Source organism: Falco biarmicus, chromosome Z, assembly GCF_023638135.1.
Source record: "Falco biarmicus isolate bFalBia1 chromosome Z, bFalBia1.pri, whole genome shotgun sequence".
In the NCBI taxonomy this organism is placed as follows: Eukaryota; Metazoa; Chordata; class Aves; order Falconiformes; family Falconidae; genus Falco; species Falco biarmicus.
Window position 1 is genome coordinate 55,427,152 of NC_079311.1, and position 18,553 is coordinate 55,445,704.

Below are 18,553 nucleotides of genomic sequence, written 5' to 3' on the forward strand. Positions count from 1 at the left end.
TAGAGTCATTCTCTGAAACCTACTTCCTTGAGCAATAGGAGTGAATACCTTCTTCCTGGAGGAGAAAAGAGGAACCAATACCTGTAAATATAGGTTTGCATATGATTCAGCTCCTGAAAGGACACACTTCTAATTCATCCATTTGGGGGAAAAAAAACCTAGGGAAAAAAAGCCATCTCTTGGCATTGAGGTTTCCTATGGTTTGTCCTACTCTAGGCATTCATGTGATAACTGTTCCTCTGAGAGACAGTAGAGAGCACCTGAAAAAACATTGCAATATATTTCTGCAGAGACTGATTTTTGGAGCATATACCAAAGAATGCAGAAGGTACTTCCCCAGACACTAATTCTACCCTGGAACACTGCTCCTGTGGAAGATGCATTTCTTTGCCACTACCTTCTCTAACAGCCTCCTGTGTTCTTGATGAGGTACAAAATGCTGTATCATACAACAGTCTTTGAGGGAAAAAAAACCCAAACAACCAAACAAACCAACACAGACACACCCCCACACCCCCCACACCCACACCCACCCGAAGAACAGGCATCAGTTCAATTGCTAAGCAACTGAAAAGCACTCAGATGCTACAGTGACTAACTGCTGTATAAGGACTTCTAGAAAACAGGAATAAAATCAGGTAATGCTCCCCCCTCCTCTGTGTCTGTAACTGCCCTGTCTCCCTTCCCTAACGTCCTCCAGGAGCTGCCCCTTTCCAACAGCTCTCTGGCATTCCCTCCAAGCGGTCCAAGGAGAAGACAGTGAAGAAGTCCACTTTACAGCCTGCAGTGAACAGGAATAGTGCTCTATGTTACAGATTCTTGGTTTGTGTGATGTGTGTGTGTGTGTGCGCTGGATGTGCAGGGGCAATAAAACTTGGATGAAAAAAAGATGGTATTGCTATATTTCTTACCTATACTGGTAGCATATACACAGATCAACCACATGTAGCGAATAAGATTTTAATCTGTGTCTTTCAAATTGAGTTATTCTTGTTTTGTTGGTTTCACTAGTTTCTGGTATGGTTTCTGCAAATAGAGAAAGAGCAAGTAATTTTTTAATTTGCTCTTTAATGAAGACAGTTGTCTCATGTGAACAGCAATGCCTGCACTGGTCTCCACACTGCCCATGGTTCTATTGAGTGTTCCAAGCCTTTGAACGCTCATCCATGTGTTGGTGTGGATCTGATTTGGAGATGGAGACATTAATTTCTTGCCAAGTTAGCTGGGTCACAACTGAGCAGCAGCGGCATGGGATTTCCTTTTAAGGAACATGTGCCTTCCTCCTATTATAGGCTAAAAACCAGTGTGCAGCCAAGTTATGTAGCTGGAAAAAGCAGGCAGGCAAGTAAGTGGAAGTGATTGTCTTAACTGTAGAACTTCTTGAAAACGAAGTTTGAAATGCAGTCCACTGATGGGAAATGTCTAGGTATGAATGGCATTACAGGGAACCACAAATTTATTGTCACTTTGTGACTTTCAGAGATTTTTGCTTAGTGTTGGAGTAAACAGATACATACATATGCTAGCACCATCCAGTGAGGAAAAGAGCCAGTAAGAAAAGTTTGGCTGAGGTTGTCCTTCCTCAACAAAACCTGCTAACAGTATGAAACAAATCAAAATTAATAAAACTGCAATCTCAGTTGAAGGAGAACCTGGAAGTGTAGACAAAGCAAGCCTCTGCTTCCAGTGTTTGCTAGTCTTGCAGCCTTTGTTTGCAGCTCTGCAGTCAAAACTAAGTGATTGCAATACAGATGCTTCTGGAGGCTATCAGTATAAGTCTCCACTGAGTTGCACTTTATTTCCTAACCAAATCTGGATTGTCTCCACTTCAAGGTTCTCCTTCAATTTTGTTTCATTTTGTTGTGTTTTCCCCCAAGACTATTTCATCTTTAGAGCAGTATATCCTCTATGTTTAAATGGTTCCTAAACACAATGATATGTGATTTCATATGGGTTTTGGTTACACTGTTATGCAAATCAAATGTATTTATATTCAATAATAAAAAGGAGCTAAAGTTGTGCCTTCCTGAGTCTGTCTAACACCAGGAAAATAGTTCATAACTCACACAAAAAATGTATTTGAAAATCCCTTGGGAAAGTCTACTAAATTGAAAACCTCTTGTAACATATTTTGAAGGGACCGGGCTTATTTTTTTTTTTCTTTTGAAAAATCTAAGCAGAATCACCTCAGCCTTTCTTACATTAGTCAAACATGGGAAGCAGCCCAATTCCCTCATACTAAACAAACTAGTATTTCTTCTTTCAGCCTTGGAGTTTCCAAACCCTTAGAGGACTCAGAAATTGAGATTAATCTGAGAAATGCAAGATTAAAAGTTTCCAGCCCAGGTTCATGTAAATAGCTTCACCCTGTGCAGTGTTCAGGACTGTATAATGACCGGGCATCTGTCTGTGGAAAGTACGTTTGTTATTTGAAACAGATATTTTCACATGTGCACATATATTGGAATTTTTTATGTTTCAAGATAACTGTGGACATTGAGGTGGAACCCTCTCTTAAGGATTTTTCAAATTAAGGTTTCTAGAAGTTAAAGATGTACTAATTATTGATATCTGATTTTAAGTGCAAGGGACTGCAGCTCTGTCAAGGTGCTTTTGCTTTGCATTGTTACAGAAAGTTACCCTTCCTGAACTTGTTTAGCAGCACCAACTATCTGTGAAAGTCAGGAAGCTTCAAAAGTTAATGTTTATATAAATTCATTTTGGTCAGTAATTTCTTATCCTGTTGGGTTTTTTAATTATTATTTAATCTGTTAATGTAATTTAATCCACTTTAGCCAGTGTGACAGGATGTGAGTGTGATACAGCTAGAAACTAAAAGAACAGAAGACAACAGAACAGAGAACTAAATCCCTTCAAGGTCTGCTGTTGAAATTCTGGGATCTTCCTCTAGAGATCTCAACCGTAATGATATTTCTGAAAATTTTTTTTGCATTTTTGTGTATGATTAAGATACAATTACAAGGCTACTTTAATGCAGTATGGAATTTAATGTTGTAACACTGAACCAAGTTTATCTTGGACATTTTCCAAACTGCCTACTATATTCACATCTATCACCAGAGACCTTGAAGAGCAAGATCTTTGGTACACACATAAATATACAAGCAAGAACCTTTTATGAAGATTCTAAAACTCTTTAAATTGCATACTGTAAATTCAAAGTGAAACATTTCAGTTGTTTGTAGTAATTTTTTCCACTTTGGTATTCTCATCTTAGTACTAGAGAGTGAAGCAAAGACACTGAGTTTCACTTTTGCTTCTACTCAGTTTTATTTCTGGTTGGGTTGATAGTACAAAGTAATAACAAGTTGTGTTACCGTTCACAGTCAGTCCTCAAAAAGAATGAGCAGAGTTTAATTTAAAATCAGAAACACATTTCAGTTTGAAATGAAATTATAAAAATATGCATTGTGCTGATTTTTCAGAAGTCCTAAGTAATTATTGCTGAAGTGAGAGTCAGTATGAGATGCTTTGCTTTATCAGTATTTCTGAAAAAGTAATTTACTCCAGGAAGCATCTAGATATCAATGTTGATATCAAATATGCACACTGGCAAAACTGTAACATCAAAACATTTTAGGTTAAAAATAAATTATTAAGTATCTTCAGCATAGCTGTTTTGCTTTTGAACCTTTTGACCAATTCCAGTTAAAACTAGCAGAAGCACAGGGTTTTCACAGAGAAGTAAATTTCCCTGTCTGGATTCAGAAAGGTACCCTGCTAAATATCTGTGCAAACCAGCTAAGAAGCACTTGTAAAGAGAGAGGTCTGTCCCACAGGACACCACTTTGGTAACACTGCTTTAATTAGTTAATTGTGGGGTCAGACTGTACATAATTTTAATTAACTAGTAACTGTCAGTGCTGCTCTGGAATTACATCGGCACAAATAACATCAAACCTGTGTCAGTTGCTCTTATTTTTCTCCTTTGCTTTTGAACTCCAGTCACGTTGATTAGGTCTTTTCTTTGTAATTAAAACAGTAAATTAAATTCAACTGTTTTCATTTCCTATTTAAAAAAAAATGCACCCAGCAACTATTATGTTTAAAAACATTGGTTCCCCATTCCACTCTTTGTAGCGTAATGGAAATGTTTGAGCTTTCAGAGAGAACATCATAGGACCCAGAAATAGCTTCCACAAACTCCTCTTCTTGGAGGAGGAAGATTTTTCGATAAGCAGCTCCAGCAAGTGTTCCTCACACGTAGGCAAACATGAAAAACAAGGCCTGAAAGTTCTCCCTTAATTAAAGGGAAATACATCGCTAGCTATCAAGCTTCCTAGCCTGCCTTCTGTGTTGATATAACAGATGTTGCTGAGGTAGTTGTATGTGAGGCAGAAACAGTAATTAACTCAGTTTGGCCCTCACAGAGAGTAGCTTCAAAATATGTAATTTCCAAGCTAAATTTCATGTGGAGGACCAAAAAAAAAAATTAGAAGTGTTTACCTAACTGCTTGAATGAGTACAACTAGTTCTCATCCACAGAAATGAAGGAAAGCTGTTTTTCATTATTTTTGCTAAATGCCATATCCAGTGTCGAGCACAGTTGAACCTGGCATTCCTGGGGCCAGAGAAGCCACAAAAATGCCCTGCAGCCCTGGAACCACCTTTGGCACAACTAGACCAGGGGGGCAAACCTGGTCCCCTGAGGTGAGCCACCTGAATCCATCCCTCCAGTTTTTTTTTTTTAATGTCTTCTCTTCTGCCTGCTCTGCTGCTATGCAATTGAGTCAGCCATAGGTGAAAAGCCTACAACTACCAGCAAACGCAGCTGGAGATATTTTTGGTCAGCAGAAATTGTGAAAATGGCAGCTAGTTTGTGTAGAAGAGATGCTGCAGCAGGCAACTTAAATAAATACTCTACTGATCTATGAATGGGCTACCATTCAGTAAATGGTAGAGGAAGCAAGCTGAAAAGATTGCAAAGGAGGCTGATTTTACTTGGAATCGCCACTTTTCTGCTTCCCCCCAAAAGTGAAACTAACATATCATGCCACACACAGCTTGCAGAGTTTAATATTTGGCTGGCAGCTGCAGGAACACCGGCAGGAGTGGATTGTCATGAGAGTGGTAGCTGACACACAGTTACTGAAATCCTTAGCATCTGCATTTCTTGATTTGTTATGTGAGCTAGTGCTGCAAAAATATTCTGGCATGTACACAAGGGTTGTGAATATATTTTTTTATTCCCTATAAAATGTTAGTGGCATAAAGAACAATATTTTATAATATTTTAAATGTAAGGAGGTAATTTGTATTCCCTGCCCTGCTTCTGTGAAAAGCAAGGAGATAAAAAGTAGTATCAAGTCCCCAGATCTCCAACTCTTCAGCCAATGCTGTCTTTGTGTCAGAAATAGTCTTTGTAGTAGCAGTGGTAGACACCTTATATAGTGAAATACAGTCAGGACTTTCACCAGTGGAAGTTAAAGGGAGAAACCCCCACAATATTGCTAAGTAAATGCAACTCTAGGTCTGCTTACTTAACAGAGGGTCCTGAAAGAGTACAGTCTTTTAGCTTCATAAGAGTGGAGCTGAATGTCAAGATTTTCTCTTGTGCAACCCTTAGGCCCAGGACTTTGTAGGAATGAGCCTGTTGTCTAGTAACATGATGTGCCACTGGTTTTAAAGCAGCCCATATCTTTTAATGCTAATCAGCAAGAAACTTGGAGTGTTAGTAAGTAGTTTGCTTTCTTGCTTCACCTCAAAACTCAGGGGATTCAGCCAGAAGACCTTTTGTCTGTGTGTCAGATAAGGCTTTCTGATCCCAAAGCAAAAATTTTTGTCCTTTGAGGTCTTTCATGGGGTGAAAACATATTGGATCACACAAGGCTCTTGAGTACTCTAAGAACCAGGACCTGAAAGCTGACCAGGTAAAATAAGTACTTGTTTTTAAACAGCAAGTGATTAAATGCTAGAACAAATTCACAGAACTGTGTAATGGAAATACCATGCCTCAGTTTTCCTGGTGAAGAGTGGAGGCCCTTCTGAAAACTGTCATTTCCCTCGAAGGAGGAAGACTGTACTAACACACAGGTCAGACTTGGTGTAATTAGCAACCCCTCTTGGTCCTAAACTCTCCGACTTCAAGATGGCAAGCCTTCAAGGGGACATCTGAGATGGAAGAGACAAGGGCAATGCTTTGTTTCCACAGCTAGGGACTACTAGGGCACATTAGAAGAACTCCAACGTTATCTATTCACTTCTCTGTTTTATAAACCCTGGATGAAAGTCCCTGCAGTGAGTCACAGGAGTGACAGCTGGACAAAAGAGAGGGAAGCTGTCCGGGTGAGTGGCCAGAGAGCTCGCTCGCAGAGAAATCCATGTACATACCAGGGGACAGAGCAGGGAAATGATCCAGCAACTCAGAACCCCACAGCAGCTTGTACAACATAGGAAAAGCTATGGAGCTAACAGGAGGCTGGAGAACAGATCAGCAGAGAAAGGGACGTATCACAAAAGAAATCTTTATTAAGTAAAAATGGCAGGATCTGGTCTTTGCAAGAACTGACTGTAGACAAAATAACCCAAACAACTCCTATGAACAAAACAGACAAACAAACAAACAAAAACAGAAAAAAAGAGCAGAAATAAGCCAGGGAGATTTAGGCTTTGTGGTGGTACATCTCCCTCCCTCCCCTGGGCTGCTCCACAAACTCTGGAATCCATTAGGCCTTAGCCTCTGTGTCATGAGCTCGGCAGTTGTTTAAGAGTCCCTTGACCGTACTGGCAACTCTTGCAGGACCGAAGTGGGAAACAGCACTGGCTGTACTAGAAACATCCCTTATCTGAACACCACCACCACCTGACATCCTTAGAGCATTCCTTATCTGGACTATAACATCCCTAACAAGCCTGGGAACACTCTTTATTATGACTCCAAGTGGTATGATACCACAGTCAATGGAATTTTGGGGAAAACGCCATTAATTACGTCAGATCATGGTCAGGATAGAAGTTTACTGATGACTAAAGCAAATCATCTCCAACCCTATAAAGAGGCCCTCAGTGAGGCCTTTTGAGCTCTCCTGGACCACAGCAGAGTGCAAGCAGCATCTCCTTCTGAGCAGGACGCTTCTCAGAACTCAGTCTCCCAAGTCTGTGGTACAAGAGGGACCACCACAGAAAGCTGAGGACAACACCTGGGCTAATTTTCCTCTGCCTCAAGGCTCAGCCCTTCATCTGTGGAGAAATGCGAAGGCAGCAGACGTGAGTATGCACTGAACTTGAGGGGAAGTTGCAACAGGTGTATCTTTGTACATATATCTCTGCACTTCTATTCATTCGTGTCTGTGTGCATGTGTGTGTGAACTGATTTAGTAACTTCATAATAAGAAGTGCATTGTTCTGAATCCATATTTAAGCCATTTCTATAATTTACATAAATCCCATTCAATTCACTTTGTAAATGGTAAATTAGTCTATGACCAAGCACTGCTAACATCCTATGACCAGCATTAAACTGTGAATATTCCTTATATTCTTCAGACACAAACCATTGTCCAGGTCTGAGACTAAGAGTGGATCCAGCCGCACCTAAGCTCTGTTAAGAGTTTAGAAAGCAAGGGGGTCCACTCCGAACCTTGTGACTCAGTGGGAAGGTCTCCCTTAGCCTTTCACAGTTTTAGTCTGTGTAAACCATTCCAGCTTAATTTTAACTTAATTCTTTTTGTGATTTATCTAAGTAGTAAGTAATAGAGCGAACCTTGCCATCAAACTTTCTGAAGTCACACTCCCACAAATTCCTACTAAAACTTTTTTGCTCATACATTTCATGGTAATGCTTTTAAGTGACTCAACCTAAACCACGCATTCATGACAGGCTTGTAGTGCCACAATGTGCTTATAGCACTTGTAAGGTGAGATAAATGTTTGCACAGACCTGAGAATCTGTGGATCTTGATATTTTCTAGTCCAGCTCCTTGTGGGATACAAATGAGTCACTTCATTCTTCTGCACCACAGGCACAAAGGCAGTTCTCCAAAACACAGACTTTGGAACAGAGGATAAAAATCCGTAAAGCCAAGAATTTCATTACATGAATGCAAACAATGCATCTTTTTAAAATTTATGTGCTTATGACTTGGCAAAACCAATTCAAATAGTTAATTAATAGCATTGTTCTTGCTTGGAGAAGATATAAGGCAAAGGATATCAATGAGAGATTTTACTGAAATCTGAAAAGGTGTGAAAACAGAAGTTTCAGTCAAGTTCTCTCATAGCAGCTCTTTCTTTGAAAGCTAGGTCAGTGAAGAAAATGCCATGAACTTAATAAGCATGGTTAAGTTTTTACTCTGTGTTTTAGTCAGGTGAGTGAGGATTTTGATAATTTCCTGTATTTTTCCTACAATGTCTCAACAGCTATTCAGCCATTTCTGACCAAATCGATCTCTTCTGTGTAAATCTGTGGGACAGGGGAGGGAAAAGAAGGGTAATAGAATTCTGTAATACCCACCTCCTTGGTTTTTCATTAATACTTCTTACCATAATTTTCAAGTCTTAAAAACCATCTGCTTACAATGCTTATTTAACTCTGCAGGCTGAAACAGATGTTCATTCCTTATTTGTACTTTGAAACTGAAAATTAAGAAAAACTATTTAGGGAGCTGCCACATTCTTCCTGTGATAAGGCCAGCCCCAGATGGTGTAGCTTTAGATTAGCCCCCTGCTTTTGTTAAGTAAGAAGCTGTTAAGGAGCCTGTGCATTCTGTAATAGCTGGTTCTTCTAAGGTGGAAACAGCCAGATCCTTCCAAATCAGCTCTTCTTCACTTTGAATTCATATATTATTCCTTTAGAAAAGCCTAGAACAAAATCTTGACACTGTTTTACAGGTAAACTTGCTACTGACATTAATAGTGAAGCATGAGGAAACAGTATTTTTATTAAAAACCTGACAAACATGTATACAAAAGAAATGGGAATGTTTTCTAGGCTGCCTTATTTAGCCCTGATTTATTGTGGATGTTTCCTCTGAAAGTACATTACATACATTATTTAAGTCACAAGGAACAAGGTGAAAATATTGGATAATACACTCGTGCTGTAAATTATGAAGATTTTTACAGTCAGTGCTCAGAAACATTCTGCAGTAGAAACCCCTTCCTGCACAGACATTCTGAATCTGTAGATGTGTTTCTAAATACACATACTTAAATAAACCTCTCAGGAAGCCTTACTGAATCAGGTGCCTTCTGAATGCTGACACACAAACAATCCTTTTTTTTCCCCTGTTTTTCACTTCTGTGATGTTAAAAGACAAAAAGAGAATAATCAAAACCCATGCATATTTTGATCTAGACCCAACTTGCAGATGCATAGTATTTTGTATGAAATCAGAAGCACCTTTCCAGACACATGGAAGAGAATTGTCAGCCCTGAAAGTGCTGAGGGATAACCATTCAGAACCATAGTCTTACCTTACACAATTGCTGAACAATCTTCTACCTGGGTAACACATTGCTCTTTCAGTTTGGTGCAAATGGAACATTTGCAAAAGCTGTCATAGCTTCAAAGTTTGAGTTTTAAAAGTTTAAAAACAATAAAGCTTTTGATTTTTGAAGTTGTGACAACCCTTACAAATTTTTACTTACACTGATTTTAGAAATCTGAGCTGCACTACAAACTTGTATCTTTAATTAGCATCAGCTTTATATTTTTATTTCAGTGGCTATTACTCTTAACTTGTACATCTTACTTTCTGGATCAGTGGCTCCCTGTGTTTAGGGTAATTTTGACTGGGAGAGTTTCTAGCTTTTTGATTGCACAGGTGACAGAGGTAAGCAAGGTAAATTTTTCCTTGCCTGCATTTTTCCTAATGTAACTTGAAATTTAAAACATACAGTAAAAGAGTTTTATTTCACATTCTACCATCTTATTTAGGGTTCCCTTAGCTGCAAATAAAATTTTGGAAAGCTAGTAAATTCTAAGAAGGGCCTCTCCCTCTCCCTCCCACCCTGGCAACTCCCAAAGCTGTTCTTTAGATGTATCAGTACAAAATAGCCATTTATCTTTTGAATTGCCATCTTATAGGGCTGGAGAAAAGGTTCAGGGGTTTTTTTTTTGGTTGTTGTTTGCTTTGTTTTAAAGGGAAATAAAAACTTATTTAGGAAAAAATACTTTTATTTTTCCAAAACATGTTTAGATAGATTGCAACAAGAACAAAGTACAGTACAAAAATGACTCACACGGCCTGCAATATTAGTAAAACACTAATCAAAATACCTAACTTTTTTCCAAAGTCCTTTTGGGTCCAATATACATTTTTCCCATTACAGAGGTAATGCCCACTTTACGGTGGCATCAGATAAAGTTTCTAAGACCATTATAACACAGTCACTAGTATTTGGTCTATATATATACCAGCTTTCGACATTGTTTTATTCTACTGTAGATACACTGAGTGTAGTCTGAAGTCAAGTATGAATTTATTTCCTTCTGTCAGGAGCTCAGTATTAACTTCAGCAGGTTTGCCTGGAATCTACCAAAAGCCTTTCTTAGGTAAATATTTATATCCTGGTAGAAACTTTTTGCACCTGTCAATCCAAGCAGCGCCCATATACCATTATCCTCTCTTTCAAAAGGAAGCAGCTGCACAACATGTGATGGCATTACTGAATTTAATTTTGTCCCTCCAAGCCTACAGCTTTTTTTGCTACCTTTCACAACTCATTGTGAACTACAGTGTGGCATGCCAAACAAACCTAAAAAAATACATGTAATATGTTAAAAACTGTTAAGGAGGTTTCTCCTCCCATGCCTGTCTTTGCAGAGGAGGCTAAAACAAGTTGGTACAGGCTGTGATCTCTTCTGCAGTATTCTCACATCCAGGAAAATTATAATACAGTTGTTTTTTTTCTTCTTCCTGTGAAACTGTAATTTAGTCAATGTAATTTAGTCAGGAGTGAAGCATCTGACAAATTCTATACATATGCAATGCATAAACAAAGAAAATTACTGACACACCTTTATTACTTTCAATTCCATGCCAATATTGTCTCTGCAACTACCTCAAGAAGCTAATGTTTCTGTTGTGATCATTTGTTTTGCACTGCAAAGCTCGTTTTGGTCAACCTTGTTTTCCATCTCTATCTAAACCTTTCAGAAAAAGCTATGACTGAAGCCTGGTTACACAAAACTAGAGCACCCACTGCAATAAGGCTTGAGAGCACAGGGACAGAAGAGGCATTTGTGTCCCATTCAGTGGAATACAGTGCAAAGAGTCCCAAGCCAGCTGAGGCTCCAGCTGGGCATTCTATGCAGCACAGAATACTGGCATTGCATTTATAAACAGCACAGGTCTGTTTAGATAGCCTAAAGTCAGCTTGATTGTTTACATGCAGCAAGCTTGGGTACCTCTGCACTGGAATCATCATTTGTTTCCCTGTGCCAGAAAAGGCACAGGGAAAGGCAGGTTTTATCAGATCTTTGCAGTGTTTTCTGTCATCCTATTTCATGAAGCCTACAGATGTTTCTTATCTGATAGTTTTGCTAAGGTTGGAAAATCCAATGCCAACACATGTCATTAAGACTTTCTCCCCACCCATGTGCTCTTCCTCAGGGGTCTTTGTTTCAATTTTAAACATGATCTGGAAGAAGCTTCTCAGGTGTCGCAGAAACTCAATTCTAAAGGAGAGAAAACAACAGAGTTTTAAAAACAGAACAGAAAGCCCATTACAGTATGTACTAATGAAGATTCTAGCAATAAGCACAGTGAATAGAACATGAAAACAATTGCTTAGTACAGAGAAACGGCTCCAAACGGTGTTTGCCCTCCTCCCTCGTGTTGTAGAATGTGGCTAGTGACCCCTACTGAAACCACTGCACCCTCTGTATGAGCAGAAAGAGAAGGGAAGCCTGGTAACATAGCAAGACAAACTGGTAAGAGAAGAAAGAACAGAGAAAGAAGAGATGTAGCCAGGCAAGGTCACTTACTCATGGTGCTGCTGACTGTCCATCAGGGCTATATGAACCCCATACTGACGTGCTGTAGCCCAACCCCCACTCCCCATTTTTAAAGCAGAAATAAAAGATAAACAGGGATAGCAAAAGGTTGGCCTTGGGTGCATACTTCGAGAGAGACATGTCAGATACTATAACATGTTTGATTTGTATTACTAACTTGTCCACTTCTTAAATATTTTATTACAATCACATTCAGATACAGAATTCTTCCTGTTTTCTCTCTTTATTTTTAGGGGGGAAAAAAGGTAATTTTCCTTTTATAATTTTAGAATGAGAGGCATGAAGAGACTAAACAGACACAGTGCTCCTCAATGCACACTGACTAGAGGGTGACAGGAAAAGCTACTAAAAAGTATTAAACAAACAAAACCAAAAACAGCTAAGAAAACATTCCTACTGGCTTCCCCAAAACACGGAACAAGCAATTATACCAAAAGGCTACAAATACAAAATTGGCAACTGCTCCTGACAGAAGTCTGGTCTCTTCTAAGCAGGGCCACAAGCAAGCCTGCAGTATTAAACTAAGGTTTAAAATCCTGCAGCAATTGGTATGTGCCCTTCTCAGGTTAAATTTAACTTTTAAAGAAAGGGATTGTGCATGTGCATGTCCAGTCCACACATTAGTTTGCTGGCAATCTGGAAAAAAACTCTGCTCTGCATGCTGACAGCAATAATCACAAGCTAATCACACTTATATCATCACACCAAATCAAGGCGAAGTGCCCACAAAATGGGAATCAGAGGACCAAGAGGACAGGACTGTCCCCACTGCAACATCATGAGGCCTCTGAAATCCTCCTGGCAGCTCCTATTCACAGAAATTGTCAATAAGCACAACAAAAGTTGCAGGAGCAAGAATTGCCTTACCCACTCCAGTGGGTAAGTGCTGATACTCTGTGCTCAGGTATGAGCATGAAGAGAGGCTGCCATTACCTACACTGTACTTAGCAGGATCTGAGTTACCTCTGGAGCAGTCAACACTTCTACAGGGTGAATGCAGGCACATGGCACCCCATGCTCTATGTACATCTATCTCACCTTCCTGGGGTGGTAACTGGCCTCAGCACAAACACCAGCTGTCTCATGTCAAAATGGATTAACAGTGGGAAGAGAGAACTGAAAAGCCCCTTTTCTTCCATGCCTCTTCAACTGCAAGGTTTCTGATTTCTGCTGTTAGGCAAATCGGCATATGTTGGCACAAATGCTTCAGTAAAGCTGATGGGCAACAAGCTCTGTACCAGCCTTCTCCTTAGCTGGGTCCTTTCCCAGACCTCTGGCAGTGTGACAAGAAAGCAGCCAAGCCCAAAACAGCAGGAGTGGCATGCCAAACTGCAAAGAGGGCAGAGCATAAAACGTACAAATGCCAGAGGCAGCATGGAGCCAGGGACTCAGGGAGAATCATAACAGCTGATCAGCAAACTCTGCAACACGTTAGTGGGATCAGTTCAGCCTGTACCTCCCTTCACATGTATGTGGACCACACTGTGCTTCTCCCATCTCTTCTCCCTTCTGAATAAGGGCTGAGTGAGGAAAAGCCAGAGGGCTTTGCTGCAGCCCCGGGGTCCACCCGAGGGCCTCAGGGGGAGTGGGAGCGAGGGGGAGGCTGCCTTGGGATGTCGGGGAGAACCTGGGAGCAGCAAGAAGCCAGCTCTGTCTTGCAGCAGCAGTAGCACAAGTGGCAAGAGCCCTGGAAATAGGAGAAAAAAGAGGGGGGAAGGCAGGGTGTGAGCTGGCAGCGCAGCAGAGAGCAAGCTGGCATTAGCTCAGGGCTGAGCGGTTTGCATGTGGCAGTCTGCGCCTCAGGGAACAGGAGGCTGTATGGACCCGGGGACTGAGGGGGGCGTGAGGTACAAGGACATCTTATTTTGCTGGAAATTTAGTGTGTTCATGCAAGAACAAGGCAGAGCTGAACACTCTTTCTCAGGTTGAGGGACAGCCACACGAGCCACACTGGAGGTGTTCCTCAGGGACCGCTCCCTTCAAATAAAAAAGCATTGTAATAAACAAAAAGGAAGAAAAAGAAAGGGGGGGGGGGGTAAGAAAAAGACTAAAAAGCCTGGTTTACCTAAGCGCTACCTTTTCGCAGGAGCCTGGTAAGCAACACCAAAAGGTACACGACCACTGCGCCGCCCCAGCTCGCTGTCAGGGCGCAGCGCCCGCCCCCGCGGCGGAAGGGCCCAGCCCGCCCGGGCTGCTGCCCCGCGCCCGCCAGGGGGCGCCACGCCGCGGGGAGGCCCTGGGCCCGGCGGGCGGGCGGAGGCGCCCTACCCGCCCCCGGCTAGCGGCCCCCAAACCCAGCGCACCAAGGCGCGGGGCGCTCAGGCTTCCCGCAGGCCCGGCCCCCGCCGACACACCGGCGCGCAGCCCAGCCCGCTCTGCCAGCCGCCGCCGCCGCCAGCACCCTGCCTTTGATTTTAAGCTCGGCCTGACAGCGGCGCTTACCGCTGCGAAATCGGGAGGGTAAGGCAGGAGGCGCTAATCCAGGTGGCCGCGGGCCAGGTGGTCTCTGGGACTGGCGCCCCGAGGCCGCTCAGGAAAGCCCTGCCCCCACCCCACCCGGCGTTAGCGGGGGCAAAGGATGTCTCCTGTGAAAATACACCCGTCTGGGAGATGTTTCCTCATTCTGATGGACGTGTTCCAAAGCACCATGTCCCCACACAGCGCTCCCATCTGCCAGCTGAACTGTCGCACGTGCGCTGCACGGTGCTAGGCAGGGAAGTCAATCTAGTTTAACGGGGCTTATAAATAGCTTCAGATTCCACAGGGTGAAAGAGTTAAATGCAGGGATCTCATAGCCAAGAGAGAAAAGGAGACAATGAAGTGGAACTTGACAGAGCTACAGTGCACTTCAAAAGCCTGTGCATCCAGTGAGTTGCTCAGGACGCAAATTTCCCCACCGTTTATAAGCAGCCTTGGTGAGGGCATGGGGGTGCTCCAGACAGAGCTGTGTGATCTCTGAACAGACCCTCATAGGACCAATGAATCACAGAAATCACAGATTGTATGATCTCCTGTAACACATGCTGCCTCAGGATGTATGCTCCTGACCTTCATCCCTGCCACTCACTCTTAATTTGGAAGAAGTTACAACCCACTCACTTGAAATCAGCCTGCTTACAAAATAAGCTAGTATGTTTGCATGACTTTCATAGCATTACAAAAAAAAAAAAAAAAAACCAAAACACCCCACTGGACAATGAGAAGTGACTGCTTTGTTTCACATGCTTAACTGCGCACTTCAGACACCAATACCTACTTTTTGTAAGCCTTTCACATGGATACTTACTTTACAGGGGATTACCCCTGTGCAACTGCAGGCTACCTACAAAATCTGATCAATGTTGTTTCCAAGGTATCAGGGGTTGAGAGTAGCAGTTAGGCAATTTCTAGCTCTTATGTGATGGCACCACCATTCTTCAGTTATCACAGTACTGTACCTTTCACATATACAGCACCGGTACCATGATAACCGAAAAAGGACAGTTCATAGTCTTATTTTTTGATGCCATTGTCAGCTAAACAACCCTCCCTCCATTTTATTAAAGGAAAACTGCTCAGTATCTAGGAACAATCGTGATCTAGTCAATTACTTGTCAGTCTGACAGATTTTTGGTCAGATATCAAAAATCAGATAAATGAGATTTTTGGTACTGGATGCCCTTCCCCTAACCTGTGTGCTGCAACTAGCAACATAAGAAATTTAGTCTTTTTCTATCCTCTGAACCACTACCACCCACAGACAAAGCTTTAACAAAAATTGAGACTGAAGGACTAAGTAGCAGTCCACTGCCTGGTAGGACTAAAGCTTAGGGGTTGCACATACCTCCATGATTTGAACTCTTAAGCTGTTTCCTTACTGATGGACAATCACAGTTTTAGCATTTGGCTAGCCATTTGAAATGTGCTGTTTGGGGCCACAGTTACAGAAAGATCACTAGGAAAACACAGTAGTGTACGCTAGGCAACAAAAAGCAAACTGATGTACACTTACAATCCAGGAACCAACAATAAACCCCAGCTCTGCAATTCTCAGAACCCGGCATAACAGAGAACAGTAAGGGAATCATCTTCTAACATGTAGAAATAAACACTAGGTAACTTACACCACCTGTCTCATTTGAAGATGGGTACAAGTTGTTCTGTTCATAGCCACAGGCAAAGGTCTTCCATATACAAAAAACAGCTGTGCAATAAAACTAGCGAATTAAACAAGACTGGGTAATTAAACAGAACAAAACAACTTACGTGTATGGAGACAGAGGTCCTAACAGGACTTTGGAAACATCTCGTTGTCCAAGGGTCATGAGGAGCAGAGCAAGGCTCTGATTTGTTGAATCTACACAGCCTCCCTGCAAACAAAAATGTTTTAATAATTAATCTCTGTACAAACTAGAACTTGGGATGGGAGTAATGAAGGAGAAAGATATACTTAAAAAGCTGAATTACCGCTCCCAATTTTCAAAGGCCAGAAAGATAAAAATCCAGATTTTGTAACAATGACAAATTGATTTCACATGGCAGGCTCGGAAAGAACAGAACTAAAAGAAAACCCTGTAACAAGGTCACATTAAAGATCCCTCCCATCTCTCCCAACCTGTTCTCTTCTAACATCACAGACTGTAAGCACTAAATAATTTGTTTGCAGTAAATTGAAAACAGATATTAATTATAGTTTGTGTACATTTGAAGATACCATGAATTGCAGCACTTTATGGAAACTATAAAGTTACATTTGGACAAATAGTTTAGCACCAGCGGTGCAAACCAGCAAGTTGAAAGTTGTTTCACATATATCCACTTAAGCCCTTGCTGCTAACTTTTGTGGTATTACATTTTAAAACATTTCCCCTCCCATATTTAAATTGGGAATATTTTTCTGTTATTGCTATGTGAAAGAGCCGTTCATAAAATTATGTAGAACTACACACTTCTGTACATATTTGACTGCAGTAAGTCACATGTGCATGGTAAATTGTTTTGTATGTGGAACATGTTAACTATGATGCATACATAAATCAGAACTGGAAGGCTTTCTCTGTTTACAAAGCTTGAGCATAAATTAAAAGGGATAATTTCAGCCAAAACTGCTTTAGAGAGAATTTACCTTTAATTATTTACTATGCAAATGTATTGCAAATAGAAAAAATATTTGGCATAACATGATTTCAGCCTGTCCTCTTATTCATCCTGATCCACAGGCAGGTGAAATCTGTCAACAGTTTCCTGCTGGATCAGGCCTAATGCTAGGCCCTCTGAATAGGCTCTCTTGAGAGAGCAAAACTAAAAATTCATTCTTATAAAACCAAATTCTCTAGCGAGTTAAACTGACAGTTACCTTTGTGGGCAAGGAGTAATCTGCCATCATTTTAAGACAGGGGTCCTCAAACTATGGCCCGCGGGCCAGACACAGCCCCCCAGGGTCCTCAATCCGGCCCCTGGTATTTACAGACCCCCCCACTCCCCCCTGCCTGGGGTTGGGGGGGGAAACCAAGCAGCCGCAGATGGCTGCCTGCCACTGCATCCGCGCGCCGGCCCCCTGGTTAAAAAGTTTGAGGACCTCTGCTTTAAGAGATAAAACCATAACCCAAAAAGGCAAAGGAGGGGCAAAGTAACTTTTGGACTACACAGATTAAGAAAACGCAATAATGTGACAACCTCATCACAGTTACTTGGTGCGAGGGCAGAAAGGAGGACCTTTCCAAGAAGAGTTACTGAAGGTGTAATCTTCAAGATAGCCTTGCTTCAGTGTAACACATCTCAGCTCCACTCTTCTGAAAAAAGCCTCTGCACTTCATGCAACAAAAGATACACCACAGTGAATGAACATCTTTCCATTACATTCACTACCATGACCTAACTCCTAGCAACATGCTCTTACAGCAGCCCTTGCCCTTTTAACTGTGTGAACCTGACATACCAAAAGTGAAGTTAATGCACTCAACCTAATGCCGTCTATGAAGCTGATAAAAATTGTGCTTTATCTTGAGCAAACAGGGTACCTGCAGAATTGGCTGATGTGATCTAGAGCCACAGCTCTCACCAGCAACATTTGCCAATCTGAAACATGTATAAGAAGCAGATAAGAGTTTGGTAAGGAGTATTCCTGACACAGGACTTCCTGTATTTGTAGTTCTGTTAATAATTCAAAATGGTTTTAAACACTTGGATGAAAACTTTAAATTTTCTGAGCTTCTTTTTGTTCTTCTAAAGCTGAAAAAAAAAAACCCAGAAAACATCTATTTTTATGACAAAAGCTCCAATCAGCATGGAGATAACCACGTCCTTAACAATATAGCAACCCATGATGCATCCATCACATCCTAGATGCTTACGTGAACTCTCTTGCTGCAGTGAGTCAGTTGTCCTTACTACTGCTGTGCATTAACAATGTGCTGTTATGCCCATTCCCACAGAGGCAGTTGCCAGGCAGACAAATTAAGTAATTTGCTTGTAATTTAATGATGACAGAACAGTAATGTGTCAAAGGAAGGACATGCTACTCTTAAGGAAGCCAACTTTTTTCCTCTCAGTCCCCCTGCCACTTACTCAAGAGTACAAAATAAAAACCAACGT

At 41.4% G+C, this 18,553-nt stretch overlaps 1 protein-coding gene across 1 annotated transcript in view; it reads right to left on the bottom strand.

Annotated features, from left to right (window-relative positions):
- Positions 1-10,117: 10,117 nt before the first annotated feature.
- RCL1 (RNA terminal phosphate cyclase like 1) overlaps positions 10,118-18,553 on the bottom strand; it is a 32,633-nt gene continuing 24,197 nt past the window's right edge. The window contains exons 8-9 of the mRNA XM_056324740.1: positions 16,226-16,329; positions 10,118-11,641 (exon numbers count right to left, since the gene is read on the bottom strand). Of these exons, the coding sequence (XP_056180715.1) occupies positions 11,491-11,641; positions 16,226-16,329 (255 nt within the window). The 3' untranslated portion in view covers positions 10,118-11,490. The remainder of the gene's footprint in view (positions 11,642-16,225; positions 16,330-18,553) is intronic.